Here is a 13,846-nt window from a genome sequence, read left to right on the forward strand (position 1 = left end):
AAAGAGAGCGAGCCTACCTGGGAATTGATAAAAAAAACCCAAACCATAATTAATTTTGTCCTAGCAGATCTGTGATTTCTCTGGTGCAAACATAGCATCTAGGCAATGTTGCAAATCAGTCACCGATTCAGCTGCAGTCGATTACTTTTCTGCTCTATTTACAAATCAAGAAGCCTTGATGCCAGCTGTTGGCCTTGCTTTAAACAATAGTACCAAGGCTGACAAGTGTGATGAGCAAATATGATCGACAGTTCTAAGAACCTGGAGTTAATTCAGGTGCCCTTTCTGTCTTCTCAAGTCACGGTTTTCTTGATATCTCATAGATCTCTCTCTCTCTCTTTCCACCCCAATGCCAAGACAACTCATTATCATGAAACTCAATTTAGAACAGTCCTTACAAACTGAAAGCAATTATTTCTAAGGATTTTCCTAATATTTCTACCCATAAAGGCGTGCACTACATAAGTATTTATGCTGCTGGCTGAGTCACCTCTTTCAACAATAAGAGAAGTTGTGTTTACATTCTCCGAGTGCCAGAATGTCCAGTTATCATTTATTACTAGTTACATAGTATATTTTGTAGCAAACATCTATAGACAGATATACACATATATACATCAGTATACATCTTATACACGTAAATACAGAAATTGCAATGCAATAGGAGGATTGGGAAAACAGGTAGAGCCCTCACTGTGACTCAGATGCTACAGTCTGATGCTACTTCGCTGACCATGAGTAAATCACGCTTGGTTGATAAGGCGGAAATCTTCAATAGCCTGCCTTGTGTGCGCACAGTGCGCGGGATATTTTAACCTGCATATCTTGCAGCTGTTTCCCTTTGACAGCGAGCAGGTGCAAAGTGTGTGCGTTAAAAGTGTCCATGTGGTTTGCATCTGCTAAGAGTGGGGATGGTCAAGCAGAGGCAAAATAGCGTACGTACTCTGGGAAAACCCCTTCCCACCTCCCTGACCTAAAAGCATCACCCTCAGGGCACCTCCTTTTAATGAGGATAAAAGTGCATGCGCTATGGAAGCAGCGCACACTTATAGCCACCTTGGAGCGGGGCAAATATCAGTCAGAACAAATTGCCCGAGTTATTGCTTTTTGCAAATTGTTCTTTACATACCAGAAGAGAATGCCAGTTAAAGTTCTTGAGGAGTAAGATGGCTCCTTTTAATTCAATGCAGGATTTATAATGTGCTTTTTCTGATTTATAATCAGTTCAGAGCAGCTTACAACACTAAATCAAAGAATACGGCACACCAAATGCAAAGCAATATAACACCATCCTCACAACTTGCCTCCCTCCGATTATTTTTAAAATCCCACCGCATGTACCATATGAAATGTAATTCATGAATAACAAACCACCCAAGTCACCTTCACATCTTACATCCCCCTCCACTATTAACTTCCCTTATTAATCAAAATCCCCTACAGAATTTCAATACAAACATTTGCCCCTCATGTCCCGCATCTCACCAGCTGCTATTACCACAGCAGTATAACCAATTCACAATGAGGTCCTACGCCACTGGACATCAGCCGGTAGTACATATATGCACTTGCCTGAATCTTAACAACCCACTCTTCCCCGTCCCAAAGGGCCACTAATACCAGTTTCAGATCGCCACTCCAACCACTAAACCTGAGTCTCTTCAAACCCAGATTTGCCAGGTATTACATACCAAACAACCACCCCCACAAGGAAGCGATAGACATTGAAGACGACTCTCCAAAATATTATTTATTTATTTATTTATTGCATAGCTTTTTTTATACCGATATTCGTGGGTACATCATATCTAGCAATCTTAGCAAAAAGCTAAGTCTTCAATTGTTGACAAAAAGAACAGTAATAAAGTCTTCTCTTGCCTCAATAGGCAAGGAATTCCATATTTGTGGGACTAAACCTGTGAATGATCTGTTTCTAGTCGGTACTAGTTTTAGTTCCTTCAGGAATGAGATGTGCTTGCTTGCTGGCTAGATCTTACTTTAATTGTCTCCCTGGGCTATAAATCATCCTGACAAATATCTAGCTCCCAGACCTCTCAAAACTTTAAAAGTTAATATCATCAGTTTGCATACCACATGTAAACTCACTAGTAGCCAATCTAAGGCTCTGAGCAAGGTAGTTGCCCCGTCCCACCATTTACGTCCTGTTACAATTAGGGCTTCTGATTTTCAATAAAAACTGAAAACCCTTGATAAAACACTCCTGATAAATTATTTTTTTGGTTCTAACAAAAAAAGAAACAAAACAAAAATAGGCCGCCGACCTTAAGGAACTCTGATGATGTCATCTGGCTGAGGCATGCAAGCACTACCCAGCAGGTGGAAAGCTCAAACCCTGCTGGCATGGGAAGAGGAGGAAGGGAGAGGGAACCCCCAGAGCCACAGACCCCCCCATCCACCCTCCAACTCTCCCAGCCAGTCCCTCAGCCTGTGCACACCCACGCACCAGCAAAACCCTCAGCCACACAAGCCCATTCCTATCCCACCCTACTAACCCCTAGCCACACATCCTCTACCCCACCCTTTTGCTCCTCACCAGCCACACCCACACCCTGCCACCATCCTAGCTACATCCACCCACCCTGCAAGATAGCATTGTGAAGCTGAATTTTGGGATTCGAACTTTTAAATAATGATTGCATCTGAAAACTTGACAATGAATTGATTTACATCTTATTAAATTTGATACAACTAAATAGGTGCAAAAAATTGTAGTTTGTGCACAAAAATAGCAATATATGCTATTTTTAGTACCTGCCGAATACACCTAAATGCCAAAAAAATAATCACCTAAATTTGCAATGTATAAACCAAGGATCAGAAGCCCATATAATCCTGGCCGCTGAATTTTGTATATTTTGCAGCTTAAGCAACATCTTCCTAGGGAGACTTGTATGCACTACAGTGTAGTAGTCTAGATAGACTAAGACTACTGCTTGCATAATTGTTCTCAGTTCTGAAGCCTAAAGAAATGGGTGGAGTTGTTTTACAAATCGAGGATTGAAAAAAACCTTTCCTTGTGACTGCTGCTACATGCTCTTCCATTTTTAGAGAGGAATCAACAAGAACTACTAAGCTTCATACTCCACTCAGTGCTTTTAACGAGGTATTGGCTATGACCAGGAGAGGAACAAAACCAGGCCTTTTTTATCTGACAGCCGTTTTTAATGGAATCTTTTTTGTGTGACACCTTCTTAATAAAATGAGAGGGTATTTTGTGCAAAGTAACCAAGTGATGTTCTTGGTTGTCATCTTCTTCACAATTTGCACTAGAAAATGTGAAAGAGAGGACTCCTGTTATCAGTCTGCTATGCGACTCTGTTGGAATGCAAATAAAACAAAGCAGACACCCTGGGGAAAAATACTAATATAGCGAGATACAAATCTAACTGTGTCACCAAAAGAGAAAATAACAAGATTTTGAATGCTCCAATTAATTCACAAAACAATAACTACATCAACTGCATGCATGACTGTGACAGTCACACAGAATCGGATAAATGTAAAAAAAGATCTGCAGGTGAGGTTGATCTGGTGGCTCAGTGGCAGTGCAATTTCCCGCCACACAGCAAGGCCTGCGTTTGATTCCCAGGCCAGGACTCTGCTCCCTGGGCTAACCGGGGCTAGAGATCTTGCAGAAGTGGTGCTCACAACCCGGGAAAGGGAGATGCCCAGTGCCCAAACTTAGGGGTCTATGTTAACCATGTTCCAGAGGGAGCTGTGATGGATGTGCTGCTGGGGGAGGGGTTAAGTATAAATATTGGAGAAATATTGGAGAAAGTATAAATATTGGAGAAATATTGGAGAAAACACTCAGATAGCTGTGACTGAAGGAGAATGGCAGCACACCCCCAGTAAAGTTATCTGTCTAAATGGCTTAGCTGCGATATTAAACGGCTTATCTGGCTAAATTCTAGCTGGAAAAGTTGGGGGCATTCCTGGGGTGGGAAGTATGCATTCCAGGGAGGATCGGAGTTAGCCAGATAGGTTAAACTTCTAACTCCGAATATTGGCTGTGCCGAAGGGCTGGTCTAAGGTTAGGCAGGTATACATATCCAGCTAACTTTAACACAGCCAGGTATATTCGGTGGTGCCTCTGCGCTGCTGAATATCCTGGTTAAGTTAGCCACATAGGTGTATCTGGCTAACTTAACTAGCCACTTTGCGGCTGAATACTGGGCCCTGTATGTTTTGCAAGGCTTTATGGAAAGAGGAAAAATTTGCAAAAAAAGGGTAGCATACTGGAAGAGAGTCTGCATCTCTCATAGCCCTTTCCGTCTCTTAACTCCATTCCATTTCATCTGTAACACAACCCAATCCAGTACCAGAGTCAAAATGATAAAATGAAAGATGCAGCATACAAGATACAATAAAAAACACTTTTCTTTCATGGCCTGTTTTTATCACACACACACAAAAATCTTCTATTTTAATGTTTCCATCATTTAAAAGGCAATCTTGAATTTGGCTACCTAGATGCAATGCGTCCAAGTACTCTTTCTTACATATCTTGTAGTGAATTGGCAGAGGAAAGGCATCAGGGCAATTTCCCTTGGAAAATTCACTGCAAAGTATGCGCTTACAAAAATCATCCACATATTCTGCGCTTGCTATCATTGCTGATGGAGGAACATGGGTAAAAAATCTGCCTTTCAACCGCCTGTGCCACACAGTTCTTGGAGTTTGTCCTCTGCCTCCTCTGAGTCTACATCTGCCCTCTAGGTAACATGCGCCTGGATAAAAGCAGCTTCCTGAGCCAGAGGTTTGCACAAAGTTAGAGGAGTTGTGACTGTGAGAAGGCGCAGGGCCATTCCTCCACAGGCCAATCACATCCTCTTGTCTTCACTTTACCTCCTGGGTCTCCACATCTTTTTTTTTTCCTTTTTTTCAGTGCGAGTTCCTAATCTCCGTACCTTATATGCCTTCTTGAGGCTAATTTATTCTGCATCCTTTTCCAAAAGAAGGGCAAGGACTCAGGAGTAGAGGGAAGATTTCTCCGGGCTTGATGCTTAAGTGTGTTTTTGGTAGTGCATCAATGCCAGTGAGTCTCATTTTGTATGGACAACTTCTATGAAGCAGGCTGCCTGTAATTTCTTGAATGGGATGGTTTGTCTTGAGAACTTGTTTCAAATATGGATGGTAGCTTTGAAGGCCGAGGAGATATTTGTAGTCCAGTATTGTAAGAGTCTGGAGATAAAGGACAGTACAATTTGCCGCACTGAAACTACAGACCGGTTAGCCTGACCTCAGTGCCAGGAAAAATAGTGGAAAGTGTTCTAAACATCAAAATAACAGAACATATAGAAAGACATGGTTTAATGGAACAAAGTCAGCATGGCTTTACCCAGGGCAAGTCTTGCCTCACAAATCTGCTTCACTTTCTTGAAGAAGTTAATAAACACGTGGATAAAGGTGAACCGGTAGATGTAGTATACTTGGATTTTCAGAAGGCGTTTGACAAAGTTCCTCATGAGAGGCTTCTAGGAAAAGTAAAAAGTCATGGGATAGGTGGCGATGTCCTTTCGTGGATTGCAAACTGGCTAAAAGACAGGAAACAGAGAGTAGGATTAAATGGACAATTTTCTCAGTGGAAGGGAGTGGACAGTGGAGTGCCTCAGGGATCTGTATTGGGACCCTTACTTTTCAATATATTTATAAATGATCTGGAAAGAAATACGACGAGTGAGATAATCAAATTTGCAGATGACACAAAACTGTTCAGAGTAGTTAAATCACAAGCAGATTGTGTTAAATTGCAGGAAGACCTTGAGAGACTGGAAAATTGGGCATCCAAATGGCAGATGAAATTTAATGTGGATAAGTGCAAGGTGATGCATATAGGGAAAAATAACCCATGCTATAATTACACAATGTTGGGTTCCATATTAGGTGCTACAACCCAAGAAAGAGATCTAGGCGTCATAGTGGATAACACATTGAAATCGGTTCAGTGTGCTGCGGCAGTCAAAAAAGCAAACAGGATGTTGGGAATTATTAGAAAGGGAATGGTGAATAAAACGGAAAATGTCATGCCTCAGTATCGCTCCATGGTGAGATCGAACCTTGAATACTGTGTACAATTCTGGTCGCCGCATCTCAAAAAAGATATAATTGCAATGGAGAAGGTACAGAGAAGGGCTACCAAAATGATAAGGGGAATGGAACAGCTCCCCTATGAGGAAAGACTAAAGAGGTTAGGACTTTTCAGCTTGGAGAAGAGACGGCTAAGGGGGGATATGATAGAGATGTTTAAAATTATGAGAGGTCTAGAACAGGTAGATGTGAATCGGTTATTTACTCTTTCGGATAGTAGAAAGACTAGGGAGCACTCCATGAAGTTAGCATGGGGCACATTTAAAACTAATCAGAGAAAGTTCTTTTTTATTCAACGCACAATTAAACTCTGGAATTTGTTGCCAGAGGATGTGGTTAGTGCAGTTAGTATAGCAGTGTTTAAAAAAGGATTGGATAAGTTCTTGGAGGAGAAGTCCATTACCTGCTATTAAGTTCACTTAGAGAATAGCCACTGCCATTAGCAATGGTAACATGGAATAGACTTAGTTTTTGGGTACCTGCCAGGTTCTTATGGCCTGGATTGGCCACTGTTGGAAACAGGATGCTGGGCTTGATGGTCACTTGGTCTGACCCAGTATGGCATTTTCTTATGTTCTTAACCCTGAGAGTTTTTTGCCAGTGTCTTTTCTGACTCTAAGAAGGTAATTTTGAGAAGGATTTACGTGTGAGGGTGGACTTTTGAAAACTGCTACTTTTCATAGGGCTGAACTGTCAAAAGGTTTTACGTGCGTAAACGGGCTTTTGAAAATTGCTACAATATAATGCTACTTTTACGCACATAACTCGTTTGAAAACTACCACCTAAGCATTTCTCAGGTCCGGGGTCCACGCAGTGAACAGGAAGCTTTTGCCGCTCCTTGCTGGGCAGCTTGTACCAAGACGAAGCAGAGCTGATCACATGATGCCATCTTGGCAGGAAGGATGCACAGGGAGATGACAGTATGGACATAATAAAATGACACTTGCTGGATAGCAATGAAAACTGAAACACTTCTATTCTGGGTGCAGTAAGAAAATATAAAAAAAGGAGAACTACTGCTATGGTTTGTAAAAACGGAAAGTTCGAGGTGTTTAAATACGCTGAGCGCCACAGATTCTCATGAGAGCTGAGCAGTGGCTCTTCTCCTCTCGTCGCTTTTGCTCAGGCTGTGATGAGTAATTTTTTTTTTTTCAGACATACATCTCCCCAATATCTGCTTTTTCAGCGGTTGCTATTTGGATATTTTCAGATATTCACTCTCCAGAGGGCAAAAGGAATTTGCGCAAATTCAGCCCACGTATAATAATAACTTCTTTAATTCACATTGTCCAAAGAAATTAACATAATTGCTTGGTTTTTGCCACAGAGATTGTTACACTGTGCAGGGTTACTACCTTGTAAATTACTATAGATAACAATATTGCCAAACAAACACACAAAGTCTGAGTGGAGGCCTGTAATCTACAAATTCAGCCAAAAGTTTTATCTTTGATCATTTACAGTTATAAGATGGATGAGACTGAGTGAGCTATTTGATTGGCTGATTGCACATCCTCTTGCCCTGCTAAGCACTATCTCCATGTATAAAACTGAATTTACCTAACAGCTAAAGCAGTGGTTCTCAACCCATTCCTCAGTCGGGTTCTGAGGGTATTCCTATTGAATATGTTTACATGCGCTGCCTCCACTGCCTGCAGGCACATCTTATGCATATTCGCTGTGCATATCCATACTGGCTGGGATAGGAGGGGGGAGGCCCAGAGGACTGAATGCGTGGAAGGCAATTAAAACAGGAGGGCAGTGGCCATAATAAAAGGGGTATGTGTTTTAGTCCTAAAAAAAAAATGTATGAAATCAAAATGGAAGGGAGATCTAGAAATAAAACTAAAACCGGAGCAATGGAGTTATGACAACAGGCCAGATGAGATTTTGAACCACCACAGAATTACTGTCCTACTGATGTAAGTTGGCTCCATGATTTATTGCTGGCCTCAGATGTATTTCATATTGATTTTTCCAGATGCCTGTCTACCACACACATTAAAAGAGTAAAATACGAGAAAGCACATCTTCCACTGATTCAGGACTTACAGTTGCAGCACACAACTTTCCCACTCAGCTATAACTAAGATGATGGCAAATACCCAACTATCCGACTGCAGAGTATGTTGCATTCGATTCTACTAAAAGTCTGTCGGCCTACAATAACCGGGAAGGATGTATTAGGGAGCCCTTTACAGATGTACAGCGCAAAAGGCAAGGAAGATGCTACGGGATAATGACGACTCTGTTGTCTTCATGGGGCCATACTTTATATAATCGCATTTTAATTACCTTTCATTGTGGAGCAAAGGCAGCCACTCACCTGACACACTTTGTCGGTTGGAGTCAGACTCTCCATTAGTAGTAGTAGAGTTGCTGGGGGAATTGTTATCCACCCCGCCCAGCAAGGGGCGCAAGTGACTCACAGAGACCTGCTCAATAAATGATGTACCATACTTCCGGAAATACCACCATTCAAATATCTAAAATAAAACAGAGAGAGAAGAGATAACAGCCCAGGTGTATGTTTATCAGTTCCTTATTGTGGATATGGAAGCTATAACAATACATGCATAATATTCAGTCTTTCAGTTTTGCATGAGCTATGCGGCAGGCTGCAGCTTCTCGGAGGCTCTTCCTTTTCTTCTTTTTGACTGCCTATTAGGTATAAGCATGACGATAGACTGAGACCTGAGACTCTAAACGCAATTTCAGCAGCAATTCCAGGAATTTACTATTGAACAAAATGGAGCTCCCGATTTTAACTTTTTTTTCATAGCTTAATAGTTTTTTTGTGCTAGGCATCAACTCTGTCTTACCCATCAAGTCCTTCCTGGCAAAGTGCAAAAGCCCTCATTTTATAGTTTTATAGACAAAAAAAAAATCTGAAAAGTGCTTGAAGCATTTCAAATCCTTTTCTGTGTATGGAAAAGTTTCTCTCCCTATTTTATGAACCTATATCTTAATTTTTCACCAATAATTCTCTCTAAATCCTGTTCTAAAAAAAATGGGAGCATGGGCCAGCCCCATGACCCGGGCCATAGCATGTAGGAGACTCAGATTTGAGTCTCAAGGGCAAGGCTTGGGTGTAGGGGTTGTCACTTCGAACGAACAGGCTGGTCCAGTCCTGGGTTTGCCTCATGCCTGGAGATGTCATTCTGCTTTTCTTAGGGAAATCAATAAATGGGAAAATCAAAGCTACTAATTCACGCATGCAATAAGGCAAGACCAGGACTGGATCAGCATTGTCGGCTGACCTGGGATAAGGCTGCAATGCTACTTGGACGTGCAGTGCTGACAACGTACTACAGCTTGGGAAAGGAGGGAAGATGACTCCCACTATTATAAAGATCCTGCAAGCCACAGAGTGGCCCTAAGAGTCCGTATTTATTTACTTATTTATTTATTTATAACCTGCTTCGTCCACAGTTCTCGGAGGATATTCCTTCAACCCTTGGAGCCAACGAGGGTACCAGAGTCACCTGGGCATGCTGTCTGGGATGGTGGGTGTTTATAAAGAGGGGAAAAGGAGACCCGCTTGTGGGGGAATAAAACGGGATACAAGCTTAAGAACAGAATAGACACAAATAAATGTTTAAACACGGGAATGTCTTTAAAACCAAACCCAGCCTTCATTTCCATGTCTCCTAGAACGTATAAAATATAATTTATTTTGTTTATGCTGTTTTCTTTCTCTTTCACTTTGTAGTCAATGTGGCAATGACCTACTCTGCCAGATGGGACCCAGCTCTTAAACGGAATCAACATTCTCCACTGGGACACTTTATGCACCGCTAAAAGCCCCGCAGGAGAATTCCAGCTGTGTAATGCACAGGGACTTACATTTTAATTACTTGCCTTCCCACAGATCAGAAAAGGGATTGCTCCTGCCTCAGCTGAGAAAATTAACATTTCTGACAGGGCTGCACTCTGGCGGAGATGTCCAAGCTACAGCGTTGCATGCAGACTCCTGAAAGCAGTAGATCTCACAACCCTGAACCCAGAGGTGTACTAAGGGAGGGGCGAGGGGGGCTGTCCGCCCCGGGTGGCAACAGGGTGCCACTGCTGATGGCCGGTGGCATGGAACAGTGACGTGGCGGGGGAAACCCTGCTTGCAAAAGCAAGGACCTGCAGTGGCAGAGGTCAGTGGCCGCGCTGGCATTTCCTGGAGCTGGCGTGATGGCAAAGAAGAGGCCCAGCGTTGCCACCAGTGGCAGAAGAAGAAGCCCTGCGATGCCACTGGCGGCTGAAGAAGGGGAGACTGGCCCTGTGAGAGTAAGTGCCAGTGTATGAGGGTGTGTGTATGTGTGTGTATAAGGATGTAAGGGTGTGGGTGTGTGTGTGTGTATATGAGGATGGGTGGGTGATTGATAGAGTGTGTGTGTTTATGTGTATGAGTGTGAGTATATGAGGGTGTGTATGGGTGTAAGTGTATATGAGGGTGGGTGGGTGTGGATGTGTGTATGAGAGGATGCCTGTGTGTGTATGTGATGGTCAGTGTACAAAAGTGTGAGTGTGTGTGTACCTGTGGGTGCATATGTGTGAGAGGGTGCCTGTGTGTGGGTAGGGTGAGAGAGAGGAAGCATGTGTTTGTGAAACAGGAAACGTGTGTGAGAGATACAAAGGAAGCTTGTATGTGTGAGAGAGAGATGGAGGAAACTTGTGTGTCTGTCTCTTTCACACACACACACACACACACACACACACACACACACACACACACACACACATACACACACTCAAGCTCCCTCTGCCTCTCACCAAGCATGTATGTGTGTGAGAAACAGGAGGAGCATATTTTGTTTGTGTGTGTGTGTGTGTGTGTGTGTGTACCCCCAGTTCACGACAATCTCAGGTATGGAGAGTGGGGGATTTTTAAAATCCTTATTAGTTTTAATTACTGGGTGATATTTGATGTCTGCTGTTTTGAAATATTTTATCGATGTTTAGGAAATTTTAAAACATTTGTACAGGAGCTTCTAATTACTGAATATTATTGTAGTCATCAACTGTTTTGAAATGTATATTTTTTAGTATGGATTTACTATTCCGATTGATTTATATTTCTTGATTGTATTGTTTTGAGGAATAGTGATTTTCTGCTTTTCCATTGTTGCACTGCATACAGAATCTGGCTTGTGGTTTCCAATTCAGTTTTTGTCTGCATGTGTGCGTGAGAGACAGAGAGAGCGAGAGAGAGAGAGGAAGAATGTATGTGTAGTGTGTGTGAGAGTCACAGAGGAAGAGGATGTGTGTGTGAGAGATGGGAGAAGCATGTCTGTGTGTGAGAGAGACACACAGAGGAAGTGTGTGTGACTGAGGTACAGAGAAAGTGTGTGTGTATGACTTTTACATACTAATATGCTTCTTCTGTCTCTCACCAAGCATATATGTGTGTATATGAGAGGGAGCATATTGTGTGTGTGTGCGTGTGCGCCCCCAGTCTGCAACAATCTTAGGATGACAGATATGCATTTTTAAAATCCTTAAGGTTTTAATTATTGGGTGTTATTTGACGTGTCTGCTGTTTTGAAATATTTTATTGATGTTTGGGAAATTTTAAAATTATATATTGGGGGGAAGGGGTGCCAAAGAAGTATCCGCCCCAGGTGCCAAATACTCTAGGTATGCCTCTGCCTGAACCAAAGTAGGAGCCAGAGCAGAACTCCCCTCCCCCTCTACCGAGTTAAAATTTCCAGCGTGCTGGAAATCTCCATGTCTCTTTTTTTTTTCAGCAATGATACAAATGTATGCAAAAATGATCCACCACTTTTCTTTTTTTGTCATAGATACTTCAGTTACAGCTATTCCAACCTGATTGCTAGCAGCTCAATGTGGCTGGCCTTATTAGACAGTCTGATAGATAAACTGTTCCAGACTGACCCCTCTACCCCCCCCGCTAAAAAAAATGAGAATAAAATAATTGTGCATGCTGGAAGATATTTGCATAATAGCACATTTATGACTTTAAGTGTCTTCATAATTCATTCATGGAAAAGGCTATAATGAAACTCTGCAGGTAGCCTGCAGGCCCATGGGTATTTTGGGTTTTGGGCCTGCACGCTCATTTTGAAAATGAGAAGTTAGCGGGGGAACACGGGCACCTGCCCGGAAGCAGGCGTGAAGTTCGCCCATGGAGGTACATGTGAAGATCACACAATTAAATCTCTGAGCTCACTTTATCTCCCCTGTCTCTTTTTTCACACAGGTAAAAGTCCATGTGCTGTTACCTGCACTAAAAGGGTGGTAAGAACATAAGAACATAAGAAATTTCCATACTGGGTCAGGCCAAGGGTCCAACAAGTCCAGCATCCTGTTTCCAACAGTGGCCAATCCAGGCTACAAGTACCTGGCAAGTACCATGCTACTGATGTCAGTAATAGCAGTGGCTATTCCCTAATAGCAGTTATAAGGGTTCTGACAGCCCTATTGCAATCCCTTAAAAAAGCAATACTACCAAGTCCCTGCATGTAGTGGGATAAAACCAGAACTGGATCAGCTGATCTTGAAAATCTGGAACTACTGGCAACCCTAAAAAGGGCAGGGGGCAATCTTCAAGCAAGTAAACACCTTTTGAATGACGTATAATCTTGATTAATAAACAAGTAACATCACCACCTCATGGGGTATCAAGCAGACAAAGAAGAACAGAGAACATGTGTTGCTGATCAGTGAATTTTCCCATATTCGGTTAAAAAGTTCTTCCAAATTAAAAGGTAGATTCCATTGTTCCACGTCACACGTAGTATATGAGATTGTTTGCCCATGTGATATGATATATATTGGACAGACGAAAAGGCCTATTCGTACCCACATTAAAGAGCACAAGAGCTGTATTCACATTAGAAAAGAACAGGTGCCACTCGTGGAACGCTGGATAACTTGCCAACATACGTTGGATGATTTGCATTTTTTTGTTATCTGTCAGTTTGATACCTCACGAGGTGGTGATGTAACTTGTTTATTAACATAGAGGGAGCAACGTTTTATTTTCCAGTGGTCTACATCACGCCCATTGGGGTTGAATTGTAATATTGAATGTAGTGTGTTTTTATGAGCATTAGGCAGTGTTCAGGGGTATATTCAGCATTCTAAATGTAGGATACTATATGATATTCTGTTATTAGGTGTTTTATTGAATGCAGTTTCCTTTGTAATGGATGGATATGATTAATTAAGAGTTGTCCTTTTACCTCTTTTACGACTGGTATAGTAATTAGGTGGGTGTTGACGGTATCTGTTTAACATCTTAGATGTATGTGCGGTTATGCATGCTCGGCATTTTTCGAGTCAGGTTGGTGGCAAGGTTTCCTCTATGTAAATGTGGTGAAGAGTTAAAAAAATAAAATAATGAATTTGAAGGGGCTGTGTATTGCCTGCACTGAGTTAAGTAGTTGGGAACCATAGCAATGGCTATCCAGGGAAGCTATTACCTTTACAATAGAGCACTGGTCACCTGCTCACCTGTAACAAGGTTTAAAGTAATGGTACACATTATAGCCAAATTACAATTTTGTTTAAAGAATTGGTATAATTGGGAATGCATTTAAATTAATTAATAATTTTCCATTTTACTAGTCTCTTGAACCAAGGGGTTTTTTGTTTGTTTGTTTTTATATTTTTTAAGAGATTTCTGTTAATTACGAATCAATTCCAAGTGGGGCAGATACTTTTCTTCTTTATTTTATTTATTTATTTGTAAGCTTTTATATACTGAAGTTTGGTACAAAC

The 13,846-nt window shown here is 41.8% G+C and overlaps 1 protein-coding gene across 11 annotated transcripts in view; it reads right to left on the reverse strand.

Annotated features, from left to right (window-relative positions):
• The window catches only part of ST7 (suppression of tumorigenicity 7), a 342,169-nt gene that overhangs the window by 128,170 nt on the left and 200,153 nt on the right, over positions 1–13,846 (reverse strand). For 9 of the 11 annotated variants that reach the window (XM_029614966.1, XM_029614960.1, XM_029614959.1 and 6 more), the window contains one exon: positions 8,439–8,598. In XM_029614966.1, the coding sequence (XP_029470826.1) occupies positions 8,439–8,598 (160 nt within the window). Of the gene's footprint in view, positions 1–8,438; positions 10,472–13,846 lie in introns of those variants that run through there. The other 2 variants (XM_029614969.1, XM_029614967.1) reach the window with 2 other exon arrangements.

The sequence above is a fragment of the Rhinatrema bivittatum genome, chromosome 9 (genome assembly GCF_901001135.1).
Source record: "Rhinatrema bivittatum chromosome 9, aRhiBiv1.1, whole genome shotgun sequence".
Taxonomy (NCBI): domain Eukaryota; kingdom Metazoa; phylum Chordata; class Amphibia; order Gymnophiona; family Rhinatrematidae; genus Rhinatrema; species Rhinatrema bivittatum.